Here is a 22903-nt window from a genome sequence, read left to right as displayed (position 1 = left end):
TAACTGCACATAGACCTGATTGCATCCATAAACTTCTGGTTTCTTTGATGCAAAATACCAAAAAGTTACTGACCAACCACACAAATGTAATAACACGGGACACGTGTGGTACTGACTGTGAGGACATAATTAGTACTGAGCAATAAGGCAATGGATAAAGGAGCTGCAGCGTCGGTGTTAGCTGGGTACTTGTTACAGCATTAGCTAATAGTAATAATAGAAGTGGCAGCTGAGTGTCTGAATCCAGAATTCCTGTCAAGATATAAATAGAGCAGGTGACACTGTGCTGCTGGGCATGGCACCACGACAGCTTTGCGGCTTTTTTATTTCAGAATGCTGGACCTTAAGTTCAACCTCCTAAAATCTAACTTTCATCTATTGAGAGAAAATGACATAGGATGTTGGAGGACACAGTGGACCCCATCGTGTCATCAGTATCCATGTGGTGCATTGGGCCCAAGAGTTCCGGGTTGTTCACACCATTCCACACACTTATAGCTGCACTATATAAGCCCACGGGGGAGCCGGCAGGAAAAGTGAGCCTGTTGATCAAAAGTGGCCTTCATTTTACCAGTGAAGTGTCATTTACTTGGCTGGCTCTGCATTTTTTTAGAGGTGCGTTGTTAATCACTATGGCAAAGACTTTTTATTGGGGGAAGTCGAGGTCTGCAGAATCGAGCACAGCATCCCGTTAGCTTCACTGGTTGAGATTAGACGTTGCTGCCCTGAGTTGGTCAATTTAAGTCATTTACTGTTCAATAAAATTCCAGAGAAGCTACACAAAAAATATTACAGCAAATTCTGTCATACATTATAGAAACATTAGATGTATATGTGCTGAATAAACAAACAGTGACCATTATGTTATTATGTGGACCACGCCTTACAAATTAAGTTACTAGCACAGCTCCATCTATCAAACCTTTAACAAACATACCACAAACTTTACAGTCGGTAGATTAATGCGTGTATGGCAAATCATACTGCAAACTTAAAAGTGTGTTTCGCTGCAGGTTGCAGTTTTTTGTTTTGGGGATGCCTATAAACTGGAGGATGTATATAAACAGAATCCTCCTGGAGTTTCCTAACAGAGGTCATAAATTAAACAGCTTAGTATCCAGGCCAGCATAGCTGTATGAACTACTATGTTCAGTATTTGGCATCGTCTGAAAGATGAACACTTGGAAATATACTACATCTTCAATGTCTTGTCTATTTTGAGTACTCTTACTCAATCAAGACAGTATTGGGGGGGTGATTGCAATGACTGATGGGAATTTTGCAGCCTCGAAAAACTGACTGGATTTATTTACACCCTTTTTCTACTAATGTTTAATAATGTGTCCTGCCTCAAGAACAAGGTCACATCTGAGTCGAGACTCACTGACCAACACAGAATTTAGAAACACAGTCCAGTGGAGGCGCTGCAGTGAGAATTTGAGACGACACAGCCAGCGACAAACTGTGAAGACTATGAGTTACTTTAAGTGTCAAAGTCTTTCGTCTTGTAGTTTTATCACTATAAGCGTGCAGAGGACTGTAAGCCTGAGGCAGACTGAGGCTGGAAACCCAATGACCGACAGATATCAGAGCAACTTTGTAATAGAACAACTGTGTGGTTTCTATCAGAGGCAGTGCAGTTACAACTTATTCCAGCTTCATAAACATCTAAGTTTTAACCATATTATAATGTAGGTTACAAGTGTTTCTGTATCAGGATATTATGGAATAAGCAGGTAACAATTTCATATTTTTCCTTTTTCTGTACTCTTATGAAATGCTTTTCTGTAAAACGTGCTGTATGCTTCACCTCTCACCTCACTGGACTTATTAAAGTTTGAAAAACAATTTTCATTTCAAGCCACAGGACAGAGTGGATTACAGAAAATCAATTTGCATAAATAAGTTATTCTTTTTTAAATCCAAGCTCAACCCCCCTCAGCAGTAGCCTTCACCTCTCACCCCATTGGTCCTGTAAAAGGAAGGCAAAATGATAGACAGAGCGTCTTGAAGAAGGGTGTTGATGACAGGAAGACGGATGAATGCAAAAAGAGCCTGAGAAATGCCGAAGAAAGAAACGGGATCCTTTTTTGATAAAAATAGAACGAGGAACGCAAGATAGAGATCCAGGAGTTTTCAACAGAGCCGCGGCATAGCGACAGAAGGTGAATATCATGCTTATATAAAAAAAAAAAAAAGATTTAAGTTTACAGTAACTTGTTAATGGCAACAGGACTTTACACAAAATGTTCCGACTTCACCAACAGAAGACCACAAGAGCTCCTTTTTGGCAGTACAGCAGTTATGTTAATGTTAACCTTCCTTGTGGAAGTTGGTAATCAATTAGCATTTTCTTAACCAAAGTTCTGTTGTCCATTTTTGTCTAATACGGTATTTATATGGCTCTTATGACTAGAGAAGTTAAACGAGCTCAACAGCACCTCCATGTGGATAACAGCTGAACATAACCAGACATACTGTACATTAACATGACAGCAACTACAGTAACTTTCTTTTTTTATGTTATTAAAGAATATTGATTGAATATTAATTCTGAATCTGTTCTATTTAAGTAAGGTTTGATTCAGTTCAGCCTAAATATTACCCTTTGTGCATGATAGGGTCTTGTAGTTAATTGCTTGGCTTATCTGTCATTAGGGTTAAATTAGAAATTATGCCTCTTTTTTTTTAATAGGGAAAGCCGTTTTTCAGAATTAGAGCAAGTGCACAAATACAAATACTTGTGAAGTTAGATCTACGAAGATGGAAGATGTCTGGAGGAAATTAAATGCAGTTTTGAACAAGCAAAAATAGCTCTCTTGGAGAATAGAGAACTTCTGAGAAGCAACATCATCATCACAGTAAAGATCATTGAAACCTGTATCTTTTCTGTTCTTACATATGGATCAGAGATGTGGACATTGACAGAGGAAGCAAAAAGAAGGATAAATGCATCTGAGATATGCTGCTACAGGAGAATGCTCAAGATCAGCTGGAGAAGATTTATGTCAAATGTTAGAACTGGTAGGACAAGATGGGTATTTTGTGAAGATTGCAGAGAGAAAGTTTGAATTTCCGGGGCACATTCTGAGAGGGTTCGGTGGAGGCTGATAACAAGGGTTTTGGAGATATGAATGAAGGGAAACGAGGAGTGGGAAGATAACGCATAATGTGACTCGATGACATAAAGAGATGGAGCGGAGAAAGAGGATAAGAACAACTCAAGAGAAAAGCTCAGAAGAGAAACAGCTGGAGGACCATGAAAGCCAACCTTCAGATCAAAGACAGCACAAATAATTGATTGATTGATGAGCCGCTACCAAAGCTTCTACTGAAAATGGTCACCAAAAAAAACCCTGCAAAATTACATTTTTCAATTATAACCGATGATCACAAACAAATCCAGACTATTCAACTAACAATCTACCAAAGGGCACATCTAGTGTATTAAAGGCCAGTATGGGATATTTTAAAATCTACAATATAAGCATGAAACTGTGAAATAATCAGATACATTTTTAAACTAAGCCTAATATTAGGAAATGTTATTTTGAGTTTTTAATTCCAGCAGTTTTTATTTCAAATTGTAATGGAATAAAATCTACAATAAACTATAGTGAAAAGAGGAAGAATGAAAAACACTGAAAACAAATTATCTGAGTTTTGACAATTTAATCCTATAAATTGCTCAAACCTAAACGTATGTATAAATGCATATTACATGTTTGATAAGGTCATTTATCTATTTCAGTAGTAAAATGAGGAACAGAACTGATGACTGCTAGTACAGTGATGAACTGGTAAATAATAGATCGATATAAACATGAGGATTTTTCATTAAACATAGATACAGGATTAAAATAAAAGCATCCAGTAGACAAGGTAGCTCAGATTCTCGCTTTATTGGTCAACTTGATGAAAGACTACAAAACGAATTCACAAAAAATCTCTTTCAAGTAATCAAATCTGTACAAACCTAAACTGTATGGGTTTTTTACAGCTCTGGCTCATATGAATCTGAAGAGTCATATGCATGTGTGAGTGTGTGTGTGTGAGTCAGCGTGCGCTTGCTCATTCCTGTTAAAAGGATTCTGAGACGTCACACTCAGCTGGGCAAGACGCAGCGTGCACGCACACGCACACACACATGCACACACCTGTGTTTGAGATTTTACAGTACAGAGGACAGGGAAAACAAAATACTTCCCCCCTCCATAAGTACACACACACCACCTGCTGGCAGGGGTTTGCTGCTAAATTTATCATGCCAGCAATCTCCCGCTTTCTCCCAAACCCTGCTTTTTCAGTCAAAATTACTGTACAGACAGACACTGTGGTTTCAACCTTTCCACGGGAAGAGTGGCAAGAGAGAGGGGAAAGTATAAATCTCTAATACTCTCACACAAAATGTACATGTGCACACATGATTTTAATGCTCACTGGCAGATGGGACGCATTTGTCATCTGCGCACGCACGCACTCACTCAGACAATTCATAACATTAAATGTTTTAAGAAGTACAGATAAAAAAGGAAAAAAGCCCTGGGTATAGGTTTGATTTCTGGCTGTTTGGTGAAAGAAAGGAGAAGAGAGGTAGAGAGGGCAGGAGGGATGGGTCGGAGGTCGAGGGCAAACTACTGGTGTCATTTCTTAGCTTTCCTTGGAGGAGTGACTGGGCGGCCAGAGCCCATGCCCCCTCCGCCACCATAGAACAGCTTCTTGTCTGCAGGTTTGAGAATCTGTTAAAAAAAGGGAAACAGAAAAATAATGAAGTGAAGACAACAGAAACAATGTCATGTTGCCATCTTAAAACGTTGATTTGGAAGAAAAGTTTTAGCAGATTGTGAATTTTCTAAAAAGGTCTTGTTATGTCTCTTGCTTACCTGGAATGAGCACATGAGGGTCTCGTCTACGCTCATCATGGCTCCGGCGTTGTCGAACTCACCGCAGTAGTTTGGGGCTGAGAACAGCGTCACCAGCTGCCTCTTTGCAAAGAACTCATAGCCGTCCTCAACCACCTGAAAACGGACACGACAGATTAACAAGCCGTTTTTGAGGAATGAAGGTCGTTTCAAACATTTTGCTTCTCACCAGTATGAAATAAATCAGGCACAAAACAGAACCATAAGACTGTAACTCATCTTGGGCGTTACATTTATGAATAACTTATATGGCATGAAGGTACATCATAAATGCAGGTCTATCGCTCGCACTGCCTACCTGGTTATCAGTCAAACTGTGCTGAAATCCAACTGAGCTGGAGTGGCCAGGTGCTATCCAAGTACTCCAGCAGTTCTCCCTGACTTCTCTTGAAATATTCACTAACAGCTGGACGAGGTTTGATGAAAGTCCGAACTTAACATACACTTTAAAAAGTGCCAGTTTAAACAGGAGGAGGAAAGATGCACAGAACAAGAATACGGATCTTATCTTTCATCACTTATGTAATATTAACTGCTCTACATTTCCCTTGTCAGCTTGAACAGGTGTGTTCTGTCATTGTGTCTAATTAGACGTCTGCTCAGGTTGAAGGTGGATAAAGCTTTGCTGGAATTACATGAGGTCATCAAACTTGAAATGAATGATAAAGGTGTAATTTGTGCCGCCCAAACAGGTGGAACAACCCTCTCAGGAGAGTCATGGAGAAGTTATCAAACACAGACTGTTCACACCCACACCGCCCTCAGACAACATCTGATCAGACACTATTATTAAAATCACCTGTCAGCCTTTAAATTTATAACCTTAGAATCAAAATTTGCACTGACCTGATGGGCCCGACAAATGAGGTCCATGTCGTGTTTATGGAGGAACTTTGTGACCACGTCAGCGCCAAAAGTGAAGGAGACACCACGGTCGTTCTCCCCCCAGCCCAGCACGTCCTTGTCCGGATCGGCCCAGAGCAGGTCGCAGAGGAGACCCTGGTCAGGCACATCAGTGGGGCGCATAACCCTTCGGACCTGCTCCATAGACTGGAGGTCTGGAGATAGGCCTGGAGAAGAAAACAAAAGTTAAGACAGGAAGAAAAACTAGTGAACCTAGTGTCTGTTTGGAAAGTGTTTGCAAAACTCTAACTATAGAACTAAATTTAGTTTTCAGTAATGTTTGCAAACAGAAGAAAAACTGAATGTATGTTAATTATGATCAGCTGGAACACAATGGATTTATTTACTCAATGGGAAACTTTTCAACTGCATATGTATATCAAACATTATGTAATCGAAACTATGTCCTACAAATGAATAACTCTGGAAAACATACAATATCCTTTCTGTGTGTTCTGTCTTATGTAACTTTACAGCATTGAAGAGGGAGGTGGTGTTTACCCTCATGGTTATCAGTGCCTGTTTACATATTTTGCGCTGTGGGTCTCGCTGGTTTAGACATGAGATAGCCGTGACTGGCTGTTAGTATCATGTCTGAACCCTAAAGCCCACTTTATCATGCTGTTATTTGTATTATAAGTACTGCCTAACTAGCCTAACTAATAGGTGCCAAAATAGTTGGGGTCAAGAAAAAGAAACAAGTCTCTTTTAATACACATTATTTAAATTGCCAAGAGTGCTGCACAGAGATTTTGTACTTTCTGAGATGAGCATTTTGACAGTATCTGACCTCTTTTTTTTAAATGTTCAATTGTTTTAAGACCAAGTCCAGCTCAAACACAGTATATTAATTTGTAAGACTTGAACTGCGTAATAGCATACATGATTAGAAACTACTAAAAGTACTGAGCAGAAGGTTTTGCCTATAGTAACTTGATACACATTTAGTCCAGCAGTATCCGTCATAAGCACAATCTTTTAAAGAGGTAACTGTATATCAGTTTAATTATCTACCTGTTAGGAGTCAGCGTGATTAAAAATAAGAAAGAAAAAGTGCTCTGTAGCCATGTGTGCCGATACGGGGCACGGATATATAAATATACTCAAACAAGAAATTAAGATGGCACACAGCCCTGCAGGTCTTTGACCATTATGTTGACAGTAAAAACAGAGCAGAGGCGAGTTTGTGTGTGCACTCTGTATAGACGCCAAATGAACTGTTTGATGAGGCTACCTCCATGGCAACAGAAGATCTTCTCATCAACAATGGCTGCAACAGGCAAACAGTTGAAGCAGTCGGTGAAGGTCTTCCACAGCTTTATGTTGTATCGCCTCTTACCTGTGGGAAGAAACCACAATTATTTGGTCACACTCTAACATTGAGACGTGCTTAAATCTCAGCGGCTCTGCCTCTTGCATCACGTTAGAAACGATCATAATCCAGGCTGTAAATAGCAAAGAAAAGCATGTGATTTTATGCCTTTACTGCTTGATCACGCTCCTTAGCCCAAAGCCTGAGTGTACTGAGAGGTTTGTATGTGTGGCTGCTGTTACCACTAAAAAGACAGTTTTCGCTTTCGGTTTAAGAGAATAGCTCCAACTCAGATTCATGATTTATTCAAATTGTTTACATTTTCTCTGTGGAGAGTGTAGACTAATTTCCACATGAAGTGCTAAATTTTACTTGATGGGTGCCTAACAAACTGAAAACAGAGCTGATGCACACTGGGAAGGATATTAAGTTAACGCTGGCCATTTCTTAAGATCGACAGCAACTTGCCGTTAAAGAAACCAAACAGTCTTTAGATCTATACTCACTTATCAGATTATTATTAGGTACAAGATAAAACGGCCCTGCAGTAAATCCAATAATGTTCACCACAAATGACAGCCTCCAAAAATAAATCAACACTTCTCTAAAACAGATTGGGAGGATAAATGTCATCTGTTATGCATGCTATGTGACTTACACTCATCGTAGAAGCCATATATTCTGTTAATGGAGGCGCACTCGTGGTTTCCTCTCAGCAGAAAGAAGTTTTCTGGGTATTTGATCTTGTACGCCAGCAACAGGCAGATGGTCTCCAGAGACTGCTTGCCTCTGTCTACATAGTCTCCCAGGAACAGGTAGTTGCTCTCTGGTGGAAAGCCCCCATATTCAAAGAGCCTCAGAAGATCATAGTACTGCCCGTGAACATCACCTGGTGGAAAAAAGAAGTGTAAGAGAGGAAGCAGCAATGTTGGTCAGAGGTGTGATTATGATGCCGTGTGTATGTGCACAACAAAAAAGTAAGGGAGATGGATAGAGGTACAACAACACTTGGCAGTGGCGCCTTGCAGATTAACAACAACACTTCAACCGTGACTGGCCATGCATTATTTTAAATGAACACTTATTGTTGCCCGACTTGTTTTTTGTGATGTTGAGACAACTGACCGAATGTGCAAGCTTGCAATGTGAGAAAACTGGTGATTCTCACTGCAATGAAAACTTATCCAGTTCCTGAAACTTGCAGACTGTTCCTTTAAACTGGCATTGTTCATTTAGTGGCATCAGCGCTTTGACACAGGAGGCCAAATCCAGTGAGACCAAGTGCAAAACAGCACTGTGCTGGCAAGTCAGTGTTATCAGTTTATCCCTCCGGTTCTGTAATTATGTGGCAAGGACGCAGCCAAGCGCTTTTATAGTCCTGAGCTTTTCAACTGGTTTTAAATACAATTTCTTTAATTAACTGCCATTTGAAACTCATCAGCATCAGACAAATAAGACTGCATAGCATAACTCCAGTGTAAGCCTTCTCATAATAGTCCAGCACTAAGTTTAAACAGCCATTTCACAGTGTTTGTAAATACTGTGGCTGACCACACTTGAGAATTCCCTCGACTCTAAAGAACACAACTAAGCCTCACCACAAATCTTGAGGGGCGCCTCAAGTTCGAGCAGGATTGGCTGGCTGAGGAAGATCTCCCTGGATTTGAGGCAGAGACCACGGATTTCATTCTCTGTCAGCTGAACATTTTTGCCAGGTCTGGAGCCTTTCACTGCAAGGGGAAGGGAACAAGAGTGAGAAATGGTAGACTGGAAAAAACAGACCATAAACAACTGACTTTATTGTTCCTACTAATCTAATTTTACAGGGAATAGAGAATTAAACTGTTCAAAAGTATTCAATAATTAAATAATGTGCAAAAAATAGGTTTAAAATATCAGTATCTTTGAAAGAGCAGTCAAATGAGTTATTGTACAGGTACATATACAGGCGTCAATATTTAGTACACTCAAATCTGACATCCACAGACAATCATGCACCTTACTACCGTAGCAGTATCCTCTTGACCTTTCTATTCTTTCTGATCTGTTTATTTTTATTTATATTTTGAGTTAGTTTATTTGGTTATTGTATACAATTTAGCCTTTAATTGCATTTGTTTCTTTTACCTTTATAACCTCATTGTTTTTTACGTCACTGTTGGCTGCTGTAACATTTTAATTTCCCTTTGGGATTAATAAAGTATCTGTCCAATTATCTATCTTTAGTATTCTGTTTGAGAGCCAAGTAGTATTAGCTCTTAGCCCAAGAAAAGTGGTCACAGTTATTAAACTCCAAACTTGTTCTGTAACTGAACAAAATATTGTAAATACATGATTTATAATTAGTATCATTTTAGAAGCAGATTTTATAGGGAGTAGAGCATAAAACTATACTATTCAAAAATATTCAATAATTTAATATTGTGCAATAAATATGTTTAAAATGTATCAGTATCTTTAAAAGAACAGTCAAATGAGATATTGCGTTTTATTCTTTAGTTGGAAAATACATCCTAAACTACAATTCATGTGTTCTGTGCAAAAAAGGATAAAATTGCCATGCAGAATTAACACAAGTTCATTTGTAGTGTGCACACTGTTCACTTTTCAATCATGAACTCTTGCCCCCACCATCAGAACCATCATGTTTATATAAAATGATTAAAATATTGAAGTCTGGAGAAAAAGGCCGATTGATTCTACAACTTAATCTTATTTCTACGATAAAAATCTGAATTCTGCAAAAGTCAGACATTAAAATGCATGATGCTCAGTTCCATTTTATCTTTTAGGTTGTGCTAAATATTCTACTTGTCCCAAAAACAGACTGAAGTTTCATCATTTAGAGAGAAACCCTGAACCTGCCCCATAGTTAGTAAATACTGGTGTAATTCATGAGCCTTTCTAATAGCACCAAGGGTGTTTTCAATGGAATATGGAGCAATTTATCAATTACATTTCGGAGCCTGCCATTCAAACAAAACTGGTTTGAATGTAAATATCAAGCAAAAATCCAACAGGACCACAGAGATAATAAGTATTTTAATGTTTATGGAGGTGAATTAAAAATGACATACAGTAATGCATTTATACTTTAATGTTTTACATTTTGAGATTATGGACAGTGTTTATACATTTTGACCTTTCTATCCATAAGCATTCGGTCAGCAACAAGTACATTTTGTCATATAACCAATTTAAACAGAAGCAACTTACATTATGAATTGCAAATTTGCAAAAAGATGAAAAAACCCTCCGACAGTGAAGACTGCTCACCTGGACATATTTCATTATTACATTGTCCATCACATATTTTGTATTTCATATTTATACTTTGGGTATATGCTGCTGTAATATGTATATATTTTGTGTAGATAATTCAAGTATCAAAATATATTGTGTAGAATCTTCAGCTATCAATATTTAGTACTCATAATTCTGACATCTATAGACAATCATGCACCTACAGTAGCAATATCCACTTGACCTTTCTATTCTATTTCTTTTTATTTATATTTTGAATTAGTTTCTTAAGTTATTGCATATCATTTAACCTTTAATTGCATTTGCTTGGCTGCTGTAACATTTTAATTTCCCTTTGGGATCAATAAATTATCTATCCATCTATCTATCTTTAGCATTCTGTTTTAGAGCCAAGTAGTATTAGCTCTCAGCCCAAGAAAAGTGGTCTCTGATTATATCAGTAGTCACAGTTATTAAACTCCAAACTCGCTCTGTAACCGTACAAAATATTGCAAATACAGCATTTATAATTAGCATCATTTCATAAGAAGATTTTGTACATTATATATCTATATCTATCTTTTTAAAGTGATAATTCTAGGTTAACCACACCATCTCCAAACATTTCTAAAATGTGGTTACTTTCTTGGACAAAGTATCACATAACTAAATATATAAAGTGAGCTAAGTAAAGCGTTAAAATGCGTTCAGATTAAAGCTTTAATTTGCTCCGAGAAGGATGCAACTAACAAAACATAAACTGACGCTAACAAAGCGAAAAGGCAAAGACGAGTTTAACCGGCTGACATAGCAGAGCTGGTTATCGTTGTCTAGTCTCTGTTAGCGTAGTTAGCTAAAATGGCTACCTCGGTGAATAAATATCGAGTGAAAAACGGAGTCTTACCTTCCAGCAGACGCTGTATAATGGAGTCGATGTTCAGTTTGTCGGCTTCTGCCATGCTATTCCTCTTATTCTGGTCGGTTTCTAACAACTCCTACAAGCCAAAGACGTAGTAACGATGTAATGGCTGCTGAGTTAGTGACCGTTAGCTGTTAATCGGCTAGCTAGCTCACCTTGGGGCAGAACTGGAAACCTCAAATTTGACTGATTTGTTCAAGATGCAACGGCTGGCGTGTACTTAAAAAAATCCGCATCAGTCAACTAATTTCCATTAGGTGTCCGAATTCACTTAATAATCGTCTTTTCTTCGACAACGCCGTTTCTGCCGAAGCTACTAGCACCATGCCATCGACACAAAAAAAGAGCCAAGATGAGCGTTAGCTTAAAGCGAGGCTTGAACGGAAGTGGTGCCATTGGTCAGTTTTTCTAGAAGGCGGGGCTTTGTGGGATTCAAAATCCACGCTGATTGGCTGCTTTTCAACGTCTTTCAGCATTTTGCTTATCTCAAACCAGAATGTGAAAAAAGGACAACCATTCTCCGATATATCTGACGTTGTTTCTGGGTTTAATTGGGAGAGTTTATCAAACGATGCTTGATACACCGCGTGTATCGTCTACATGTACCCAACTATTCGTGTTTGTATCGCTTTTTGTTTTTTTTTGTTGTGCAAGTAAAGCGACACCCACGGAAGTGACAAAAGGTGGGAAGACGTCATTACGTATGTTGGCATGGGCATAACGTCCCAGCTTCTGGCAACACGCAGCGAGTGATTCATTCAGAAGCTAATGCACAGTAATATAAACATGACTCTAATAACTCGGAAAAAACGTCAACCTATCTAGTTTTAACGAATAATTCTCTTTATATATCATACGACCGTCCGACCATGAAGCTCCTCCACAAAGACATAGAAAAAGATAATGCCGGGTGAGTGACTGGCGATAACTAATGTTAGCAGGCTAGCCAGCATGCTAAATAGCAGCTGACTGTACTTGTGTCAATTTATCCGTGGTAATAAAAGTCCATATGTGATTTACATTTACCAGCACAGACATGGAGAGATTTGGGATTAGTACGAAAATATTCACTTTTGTAGTTAATGTGTAATAACTTAGGACATGACAGGACACATATGTGCATAGATTGTAGCACTTTGTAGATGTGGCTATAGCTTTATTGACTTAGTACAAAACAAACATCGATTGTGTTATGATTGATGTATACTCTATATGCATGGCAGCATGGGTGCTCCTGCAACATTTCCCTCAATAATGTCTTGACATCTTAAAAGTAAAATCATATCCACAGTTCAATTCAGTGATGACGTGAACCACAACTGATTACCTGTTTATGAGTGACGTAAACTCAGAAGGTGGCTCATTTTTTGCATAAACCTCTTCAGTCAGGTGACTCTGATGCCAGAGGAGGCGGAAGACATGTGGCACACTTACAACTTGCTGCAAGTGGGAGACAGCTTGAGAGCGTCCACTATCAGGTAAGAGCAAACCTATTTACTCCCCCTGTGAATTTTCCTCATTTATCCTGGTTGGCGTTTACATCCCCCTGCAGGCCTGCGTGAAAGAAGCGCAGCAGCTTCTTGCAGAACAGATAACTAAGATGGAGAGAAAATACCCGGACTGATTTCTTGTCATACTTGGCAATTTTAAAAACACAAACCTCTCACAGGACCGTCCCAAATAACCCAGCACATCACGTGTGCTACTAGAGAGGAGAGAATACTGCACCATTCCAACCTACAGGCAGAAACTAAAATATGCGAAGCCTTTAGTGTCTACTGCAAAGAAATGGACCACCACAGCCACACAGGATCTACAGGCCTGTCTGGATTGCACTGACTGGGACATATTCAGGATGATGCAGCTGACCTGGATGAGTATACGGACACTGTTACATCATACATAAGTTTTTGAGAGGATTTATGTATCCCCTCTAAAACTACAATCAAATACAATAATGCCAAGCTCTTGTTCTCAGCTGAACTCAGGCAGCTTCGCAAAAACAAAGAGGCTGCCTTTACCAGTGGGAACACAGATGAGTACAAACAGACCAAATACACATTTCAGAAGGCCATCAGGGTGGCCAAACAGAAACACTCAAAAGACCTGAAAGAAAAATTTGCATCTAACAACCCAGCTGCCATCTGGAGAGGACTGCAGGCCGTCACAAACTACAAAAAGAAAAACCCCTCACCACTTGGACAGTTATCAATTTGCATATGACCTCAACTTAATCTACAATAGATTCATCACCTCTCAGTATGAGTCTCAGCCTGCTCCCCCATCCCCCTGCCTTCCACTTCACACCCCAGAACCACCCAGCAATCCTCCATGCTTCTCTTCCAGCCTAAAACTCCCCCCTCATCATACAGACCTGCTGCTATCTGCCCCATGCACTTTAAACCCTCCCTCCATCTAGTTATTGTTCGATTTTTATTTATTCGTTAGATATTTTATTGAACTCACCCAGCATAACAGTGTCTGTTATTTGTTAGATTTTTTACTGAATATAAATGTCTTTGCGTGTTTTGAAAGCTGAACGAAAGCAAATTCCTTGTATTTCTATACTTATACTTGAATCCTTGAATGTTACGTTCAAACCAGGGCTGCAACTAACGATTATTTTCACTATCAATTAATCTGTGGATTATTTCCATCGATTTGATTGTTTGGTCTATAAAATGCTTGAAAATGCTGAAAAATGTCGATCACTGTTTTCCAAAAGCCCAAGGTGATGTAAAGATAATTAGTTTACTATCATTGAAGAATAAAGAACCAGAAAATATTCACATTTTAGAAGCTAGAATCAGAGAATTTTTGCCTTTTTTTTTCTGACCAAAATGATCACTCAATTATCAAAATAGTTGGCAATTGATTTTCTGTTGATTGATTAATCAACTAATCACAGCAGCTCTAATTCAAACTGTAAATTGACTGGGAGAGGTAAATAACAGCTAAAGTCCTGCCAAACATGTGACAGTTTTCCAGCCCTGTAGAGAAAGATGTTGGCTTTGCAGTATTGCAGTATTGCAGAATGTGCCTTTTTGAGCCAGTAAACAATGTAGCTCAACCTCAATTCTCTGCTGTTACACAAATGCAACTATAGTTATGTACAGTGTCCAGCTCTTAGGTTCAGTATCCAGCTTGGCTTTACATAATTAAAATCTTCTTCTCCTCTTCTGCTCTTTCTATCTGTGTCTTTGTGTATCATGCCGTGTTTTGGTCTCAAATACACAGCAAACTTGTCATTGCAGTCACAACTAAAATCCCTTTCCTCTGGTCCCACAGGAAGGTGCAGACAGAGTCCACTACCGGAAGTGTGGGCAGCTCCAGAGTTCGAACTACTCTCACCTTATGCGTGGAGACTATCGACTTCGACTCCCAGGCCTGCCAGCTGAGAGTAAAGGGCACGAACTTAGAGGAGAACCAGTATGTCAAGGTCTGAGATTTACAAGCGACTTGACAGTTGCAGCCTTGTCACATTTATAGAAGTTTTAATGTGGTGTAGAGTGATCAAGCAGGCAAGTCAAGGCAAGGCTTTAAATGACAAGTTTAATAGCAGTTAAAGATCATTACACATGTTGTTTGTGTATAATGCATGTCTACTTTACATTTTAAAGCGACACACCTTTCAGTTTTATGTTTTATAGGTTCAACATGTAAAGTTTATTTTAATGTAATTTTTAGTTGGGCTTGTTGTTACACTAATCAATCAGCAACTCAATCAATATGTACTTATTTGTATTTACTAACATAAGCAAATTCACATTAAAGAATAACAGCAGTATAATTTATTGTTTTTCCTCCATAAAGATCTGTAGAGTGTAAATGTACTCTTGTTTGAAATGAGAAGTGGTTGTGATTCTTGTGTGTTTGTGTTCTCTTCTTCACTAATCAGATGGGGGCTTACCACACTATTGAGCTGGAGCTCAACAGGAAGTTCACACTTGCTAAAAAGAGCTGGGACAGTGTTGTGCTGGATAGAATCGGTAAGCAGGTGCTATTGTGATCACAACTTCAATTTGTTTTGTTCGATCTCAACCACAGAGTAAAACTTCACTTTGTCTCATTTTTGTGGTTGGTTTAAGCTCGCACTTGCACGTCACGCCGTTGTTTTCACCCTGTCAAAACACAGACCTCCCAAGTAAAGTGAGCGAACATGGTTAAAATGACACAGGGAGTCCAAATGTTAAAAATTGCTTACAGATGTAAGGACAACAGCACTGCATTAAAACAACAACAGCACTCTCTCTATCATTGAACGGGGGAAGTCCGTTGACGCAGCAGGGGTACCAACACACAGGGCACCGGGGGAAAAAACACATGGTTGTCTGGCAAAAAATTTGAACCAGGTTCAACTTTTGCCACAAAGCAACGTGACGTCAGCAAGCACATTCCTAGTGGATTACTTTGTAACATGAAAGCCGTATTTCTGCTGTTTTACCTCAAGATCGTCTTGACAAAGAATAAAATATCTGCCTCTGAGTTTTACAAACCACTGTGCAGACACAATAAACCTTCAAATTCACAAATCTGTTACGCAAACTGTACTTCCTGGAATATATTTCATGCGTCGAATCATGTTGAAGGTGCCCAGTGATGAGAATCAGCTGTTTAACAAGCTTTTTAAATCCCTTTCACAGGGTGGAAATAGGCTGTTGGACTCTATACAACAATTAATGCTTTTAATTTACCTTTCTTCATCTGTCTTACACATGCTTTTCTATATGTAGGCTTTTATAGCTCATTCCAGATAGAAGTAATCACAAATTAATTAAATATATCAAAATCTTATTCTGACTGTAATGTCTGATTAACAGGGTGACATTATAACAGGTTTTGTTTTAAATAAAATGTACGAAAGAGAGAGCGTTGCCATGGGAACAGAATAGGAGAAACAGGAGGGAAGCTCCTAGCTGACAGACGGGGTTCATGTTATTTGCAGGAGTGAAGGTCTGTCATTACACATGCCTGTCTCCTCTGTAATTTTCACCACAAAAACTTATATTTAAGAAGAATGACCAATAAATACCAATTATTTTACCAGTAAAACGCAATAAATGGTAAAAAAAATACAATAATTAATAGTAACATATTTGTCGATAACTTCATTAATCCTCAGACGATGCATTTATCGTTTTCTACCCTTCAGAGCAAGCCTGTGATGCAACCCAGAAGGCAGACGTGGCAGCTGTGGTGATGCAGGAGGGTCTGGCCAACCTGGTGCTGGTGACCCCTGCCATGACTCTGCTTCGCGCAAAAGTGGAGGTCACCATTCCTCGCAAGAGAAGGGGAAGCTGCACCCAGCACGAAAAGGTAGGTCAGCTTTCTCTAAGTGCACAGCTGTAATGAGCTCAGGACTTTCAGAGCAAAGACGAAGAAAGAGAATATCAGTGTTAAATGCCGGAGAAGATTGAAATATGAAGATAGGCAGTTGAACGGATACTGGATAGGCTTATGGAAGAATTAAGTCAGCAGGTCACCTGTAGGTAGTGAAGTGGCCCGACAACCCTCAATATGAGGCGACCTCAATTTGTGACACCTATTTTTGGAAAAAAAAAACGTCTTGAAGGTAAGAATAACTCTAAATGAAACAAGGTAGGCAGATATATTTAACATGTTTTAAATGTATTTTCACATATTCAGTATATAAAATAGAATAAACCAATAAAAGCAAAATAAATCTATAAAAGTAACCACATTGACTGTCTAAAAGAGACAGAGAGTGTGTTGGATGCATATTACATAACATTTATGTCCAGTCATTTGTGTAAGACAATTCCGCTTTATAAAGTGATTTAAAAACAAAAACATTGTCTTATATTCAGACAAATTCGGTAACTACCCCTGTTAGTCGTCCCAGTTCCTCAGTATTGCGACCTATTGTATTTGTCATGTATTGTGTTTGTTTGATGTCAGTCTGTCCATCTCTTTGTGTGCAGGCGCTGGAGAGGTTTTATGAGGCTGTGATGCAGGCAATTCTTCGCCACATCAATTTTGACGGTAGGTCACCCACACAACTATGTTCCTGTTTTGTGTTGCACACTTCCCCTTTTTTAATTTGTTGTTCCTATCACGTTTGTTTGTTTGCTGATTGCTTCTTTTCCATTGTACTGTATGTCGTTTTTATGATCCTATTATGGTTTATCATTGTTGCTGTATAATCTTAATTGTTTTTTTTTGTTTTTTTTGTTTCTGATTCAAGAAAATTAAATTAAACATTATAAACTTTTTGATTTTGATTTCTCCTCCCTGCCATGTACTAGTGGTGAAGTGCATCTTGGTGGCTAGTCCAGGGTTTGTGAAGGACCAGTTCATCACCTACCTATTTAGAGAGGCGGTGCGGCAGGACAACAAGATCCTCCTGGAGAATCGGCCCAAATTCATGCTGGTCCACTCATCATCAGGTCATAAGTACTCACTCAAAGGTAGGAGCTGATGGGTTATGAGTATACAACAGTCAAATCTTATTTCAGGGTAAAAACTTACTTAAATGTTTGTTTCATAGAAATCCTCTCTGATCCCACTGTGACAAGCAGGCTTTCTGACACCAAGGTGAATATGCATCTATGCTTTGTCAGTTTGTTTTGCAGGAATCCAGAAAATGTTACTATATAAGACACAAATCAATGTGTTTACTGGTGTTTATTTATAACTTCCAGGCAGCAGGAGAGGTGAAAGCCCTGGAAGACTTCTATAAGATGCTGCAGCATGAGCCTGACAGAGCCTTCTATGGGTGAGTGACGAGACCAGAACACTTAACAGGCTGTGACTCTCATTCATTAACACAGATTATCAACAACCTTTGTATCTTTGCATTGTCACAGATTGGCCCATGTGGAGAAAGCTGCTGACGCTCTCGCGATTGACACCTTGTTGATAAGTGATAAGCTGTTCAGGTATGCACGTACTGAGAGACACACACAGTGTTTCTTTCACAAACAAAAACTTGTGTCATCAGAATAATTTGAAAAATACTATAATCACATGAAAATTCCACACATATTCCTCTACCTATTGGTTTTACACTAACTATACAAGGGGTTGCTTGTGATTTGAACAGGAGTCAGGGACAATCAAAATTTCTCTATGTATCAATATAATATTTTGTGTGTCTTCTTGTGTACATCCAGGCATCAGGATGTCCCTACGAGGGCTCGTTATGTTCGGTTGGTGGACAGCGTGAGAGACAATGGAGGCAACGTCAGGTATCAAGTTATCTTTGAAAAATCTTGTGCATAGTTGTTTATGTTTGCATACACCAGGATTTGGCAGAATTGGACGTCCCTTGCCAAGCATCCAGCTAATGACAGCCTCCTGTCTCTTTTTTTCATGCAGAATATTCTCAAGCCTTCATGTGTCTGGTGAACGTAAGTTATAAAACCATTCGGATTTTTATGAATTATATGTTAAAAGAGAGAAAAAAATGAGATGAGATGTTTGTTATAAACATATCTGCAGCATTAATTTGACAAAATCATTAATCAAGCATAATCTAGTGTCTTAATGCTGAAAGGTACCCTGTGGAGTTTACTTGTAAACAAAGTCATGTTTTTACTCAGTGTTGCCTACCAAAACTCATTATGTGAATTCTTGAGGCCTAACAAACATGTTGGATGTATTTTGCTCCTCATAAAACATATGCAGAGCAGACTTTTTTTTTGAATGATTTTAAACTTACATTGTTGCATCCATGTTTGCTAGCTTGCAGTCCTCTTCTTTACTGATTTTATCGGGGCATTGCGACTCTTCTTAGCACATTACCTACTGTCAATCAGCAGAATAATGTACATTGTCTTGCACGCATACATTTGTGTCCTTGAGCATGATACAAACAGAATGGGGATCCACTCTTATAAACATTGCTCCACAGCGCTACTTGTGGTCAAAAAATCCACAAGGTACCTTTAATTGAGTACAACTCAACAACTCATAGGTTTTTGTTACAACTGCTTAACATGTACTGACCAGTATGATTAACATAACGGCAACATATTGTAAGATCTTCACTATAGATGTTTGATGACTGAATACTGATGTCCTGACTTGCTCTTTATTGATAAAGTCCCCAGTTTAAGAAGCCAAGAGTGGACAGAAATATTTGCTTAACAACAAATGTGCTCCTTTCACTCCTGTACTCCAAAATCAGCCTACAGCTTGCTGAGAAGTGCTAACTGTGTACTGTCAACTATAGATATATCTTTTCTTTACCGTCTCCTCAGAACTGACTCAGTTGAGTGGAGTGGCAGCCATCTTGAGGTTTCCCATCGCTGACCTATCAGAAGCTGAGGACGATAGCAGCTCAGAAGAAGATTGATCCCAGAAACTGACCAGAGAGATCTTATTGGTAGCAAAGAAGAAGAAGGTTGTCCAGTGTTGCAGATTACAAAAGAATGACTCGGTGTGTGTTGCAAAAATACAAAGCTGCTGTGTCAGGGTTTATGTACTCCTCTTCTGCAACATCCACACCTCTTTAAAAATCAAATTTACACACGTTTTGCTCCTAGTGGCCATAATTTTACATAATTTGATGCAGTTTTTGGTGCTTTGATGCTTTTGGTTTGAAGGTGACAGTATCTGCAGCTCCTAAGAATGCCAATGAAGAGGAATGTAACTAACTTTGCCAAGTCCACATAAAAACAGTTCAAATTCTGAGTGAAATTTAGCAATAGCAAAAACCAGATTTCATTTTTCTTGCCAAGTGTATATACAGTATATCTTTCTTGCAATTAAACAACAGAAGCATTCAACCACTTGTGTTATTTCACTTTTTCACATGAACCATTCTCATCATGCATGAATGAAATACACATTGGAACAAGATATAAAAAATATATAAATTATTACATACAATAATCTCATTTTCCATTTAAAAATAACTATTTTGGTTATGGGTATTATAACCCAAAACTACTGCATTTCAACAAACTAAAAATCAAGTATGCAGGATTGTTAATTTGATATAAGTGACATTTTAGTTCCACAGTTACAACACTGTAAGTTCCTCTTCTCTGGAAAAATGTCAAATAATAAAGTGAATTAATCACAGTGAACAAACTCATTGTCAGCAGCTAGGACTAAAGTGCATTTTAAAACAAATTGCTTCTCATCTCTTCATACTTTACTCTTCCTGCCTCGTTGAATCCTAAGTCTCGATCCTATAAGCGCAGCCTTGAGTGCGTGTACTAGATGCACTTGGCATCATTCAATAGGACACTGGTAGGTCTTAATCCAGTCTAAATCCTCCAGTGTGCCCCAGTGGAGGAAGATAATCGAGCAAATAACCATGACATGCATAATCTGGTGGCTGTTGCCCCAATTGTCAAACAGGCCTGGGCTGAAGCGCTCAGGGATCTGGATGACATTGACCAACCCTCCCAGTACAGCTAAAGAGTCCATGATGACAAAGAGGCGCAGTGAGTTTGGGCTGCCCACGCCGCTGCCGTACACCCGGAACAAGAAGAGGCAGAAGCGGAACAGGGCCTGCCAGACAAAAGCCCGCAGGCGCAGGACGTTAGTGCGGGCTGTGGTGGCACAGTAGATGCCATAGGCTGATAGGAGGATGTAGGCCAGCAAGGCAGTCTGTTGCATGGTTGGATAGCAAAGAAGGGTGATGTGGATGATGGGTAGCGCACCTGGTGACAAGAGGGAAGATGTAGTGGTGAATAAAAGGCAGTATCACTAAAACTAAGTCAGGAATGATTGACTTGGTTATTGTCAGGGTTATTATTAATCAATTGTGGAGACTTAAGACTTGGACTGGAGTTAGATTTAGCAAAAATTTAGACTTGAGGCCTAAAGATTTGATTTGAGACTGAGAAATGTAAGAATTCAGATCATAGACAGCAGAGCCAATTTGCATCAAGTACATTTTGAGTGAGGTGATCTTCACTCCCTCTCAACGACCTACCCAGAGTGTTAACGAGGCAGACCCCAAACATGTCCAGGGACAGCAGGGTGTCGTACACATGTTCCCCTCCCACATGGTTCATGAACACATGGTAGACCACTGAACCTACAGTGGGGCAGAGGCAGGCCAGGTAGTGGACCACGCAGATCCAGACACTCTCCACCTCCATCCATGGGATACTATAAGGCAGCAGCACCAAAAAAAGGAAGAAAGGGATGCCTGGAGTGACAGGAGAAGTTGTAAAAGGGAAAGAGGAGAAATTAGATGAGATGAGATAAAAGGAAGAAATGAAAAATGAAAATCGCTTGAAACCTCTTAATTGAGGTTTGCAGGGTTGATGCCTTTGTTGTTAAAGTTAATGGCATTGTTGTTTACAGTGATATTTGAAGCCTGACATTGTAATCACAGCAGATGCAATCAAATATCACCTAATGCAGAACAAAATGAGGAATTTAATGGTCTGAGTGGTTCCTCTGTTTGTTTTTACAGTGAATAATATGAAAGATTTGGTTGTTGGCTACATGCAGAGAGAAACGTGAGCAACGCTCTAATACTAATACCCTTCACTTCCCCTCAGTAAGAGTGTTAGTCTTAATGAACTTACAGGATGGTCAAGGAGAAAATGGATCATGAAGAAGATGCCATTGGAAGTTCAAGGCTCTGAGAGTTTTAGCTCATGCCTAGTTGATTTCTGTCTTCACTTGTGTTTGCACAACTCAAGTCAGTATTAAAGTGTTTAATCAGAAGCACGGATTAGAAAATGTATTCTATAACTGTTCCCAAAATTTACAAAATTGTCTCCTGCATGTGTTGCTAAAGACACATGTAAAATGTTTTTATTACAGGTAAGAAGTGTTAGCCAACTACACATCTTTAAAGACCTTCTTAACAGCAGGATATTTCCAGGACAGGGATTCCTGGGGCAGATTACAGCTAATACCCCATATCCTCATTACACACTTGTCAAGTATGCTTCTAACTGCTCATAAGTGAGAGTAGTGGACATCTGTGACCTTTTTTGTTTGTACATCCCCTGTATGGTTTAAGTGGATATAAAGAGGAAAGGGCTTGCTCTATATATTTAACTATCAAAATGTAGAACTTCATGGTAATTCAGATGCACTGCAGTTTTACCGTTAGTCCAGAATGGCAGTGATTGGAGTGGATACCTAAGCAAAGAATACCAACATAGGCAATGCACAGTTAATTTCAGGACTTACCATGTGTGTAAATGTTCCCCAGCTCATTGTGCATGTAGAAGAGGCTCCTGAGGCACTCTTGAGCAGTGGACACTGGCCGGTAACCCGTCAGGACATATTTGTTGAACTGAAGGTGCGAAGGAGTCTTTGTAAAGTCCAACAGCCGCGGTCCTTTGTAAAGCACCATAACGACTTCATGCAGTCAATGCCCATACATTTAGTTGATAGCGCAGGTTCCTCAACATTTACATCCTAAGCGATGCCACACACAGGACTCTCAGGCACAGTCATGACTGCTTCTGGTCCTTGAGACCCATCATTGGACAGGTGTAATTCCAGGCAAGTAACCTGTTGAGCCGGCCAAGTGGCATGCTTTCAGTTGGACCAATCAGCAAAGGGCTCTTATTCCTAGAGATAAAGCTGGGGTAATCCTCACAAAAAGCCATGTGCACTACCGCAGCTGCTACTTGTCATGGCTCATAACTGACACTTCAC

The 22903-nt window shown here is 39.3% G+C and overlaps 3 protein-coding genes across 5 annotated transcripts; 1 reads left to right on the top strand and 2 right to left on the bottom strand.

Annotated features, from left to right (window-relative positions):
- Nucleotides 1-3883: 3883 nt before the first annotated feature.
- ppp1cab (protein phosphatase 1, catalytic subunit, alpha isozyme b) lies at nucleotides 3884-11648 on the bottom strand. Of its 3 annotated transcripts, XM_067577386.1 has the most exons (8): nucleotides 11455-11641; nucleotides 11285-11375; nucleotides 8736-8867; nucleotides 7796-8026; nucleotides 7060-7164; nucleotides 5769-5992; nucleotides 4884-5018; nucleotides 3884-4739 (listed from the first exon to the last, which is right to left on the bottom strand). In XM_067577386.1, the coding sequence occupies exons 2-8, from the start codon at nucleotides 11337-11339 to the stop codon at nucleotides 4644-4646; spliced, it is 978 nt and encodes a 325-aa protein (XP_067433487.1). In that variant the 5' UTR covers nucleotides 11340-11375; nucleotides 11455-11641; the 3' UTR covers nucleotides 3884-4643. The 3 variants fall into 3 exon arrangements, with proteins under 3 accessions (XP_067433487.1, XP_067433486.1, XP_067433488.1); XM_067577385.1 differs by having other exon boundaries at nucleotides 11285-11641; XM_067577387.1 differs by lacking the exons at nucleotides 3884-4739; nucleotides 4884-5018 and adding an exon at nucleotides 5039-5328 and having other exon boundaries at nucleotides 11285-11648.
- A 177-nt stretch (nucleotides 11649-11825) lies between these two features.
- On the top strand, nucleotides 11826-20049 carry pelo (pelota mRNA surveillance and ribosome rescue factor). The gene is made up of 13 exons (XM_067577384.1): nucleotides 11826-12209; nucleotides 12685-12777; nucleotides 14588-14738; nucleotides 15198-15288; nucleotides 16452-16615; nucleotides 17242-17302; nucleotides 17566-17727; nucleotides 17808-17854; nucleotides 17962-18035; nucleotides 18127-18198; nucleotides 18433-18507; nucleotides 18638-18669; nucleotides 19522-20049. The coding sequence occupies exons 1-13, from the start codon at nucleotides 12169-12171 to the stop codon at nucleotides 19614-19616; spliced, it is 1158 nt and encodes a 385-aa protein (XP_067433485.1). The 5' UTR covers nucleotides 11826-12168; the 3' UTR covers nucleotides 19617-20049.
- Nucleotides 19331-22717, bottom strand: LOC137172774 (progestin and adipoQ receptor family member 4-like). The gene is made up of 3 exons (XM_067577388.1): nucleotides 22430-22717; nucleotides 21210-21428; nucleotides 19331-20934 (listed from the first exon to the last, which is right to left on the bottom strand). Exons 1-3 carry the CDS (start codon nucleotides 22593-22595, stop codon nucleotides 20501-20503), a joined length of 819 nt encoding a protein of 272 aa, XP_067433489.1. The 5' UTR covers nucleotides 22596-22717; the 3' UTR covers nucleotides 19331-20500.
- Nucleotides 22718-22903: the final 186 nt, after the last annotated feature.

The sequence above is a fragment of the Thunnus thynnus genome, chromosome 20 (assembly GCF_963924715.1).
Source record: "Thunnus thynnus chromosome 20, fThuThy2.1, whole genome shotgun sequence".
NCBI lineage: Eukaryota > Metazoa > Chordata > Actinopteri > Scombriformes > Scombridae > Thunnus > Thunnus thynnus.
Note: the sequence above shows the minus strand (reverse complement) of the source record. Positions and strands in the feature narration are given on the sequence as shown.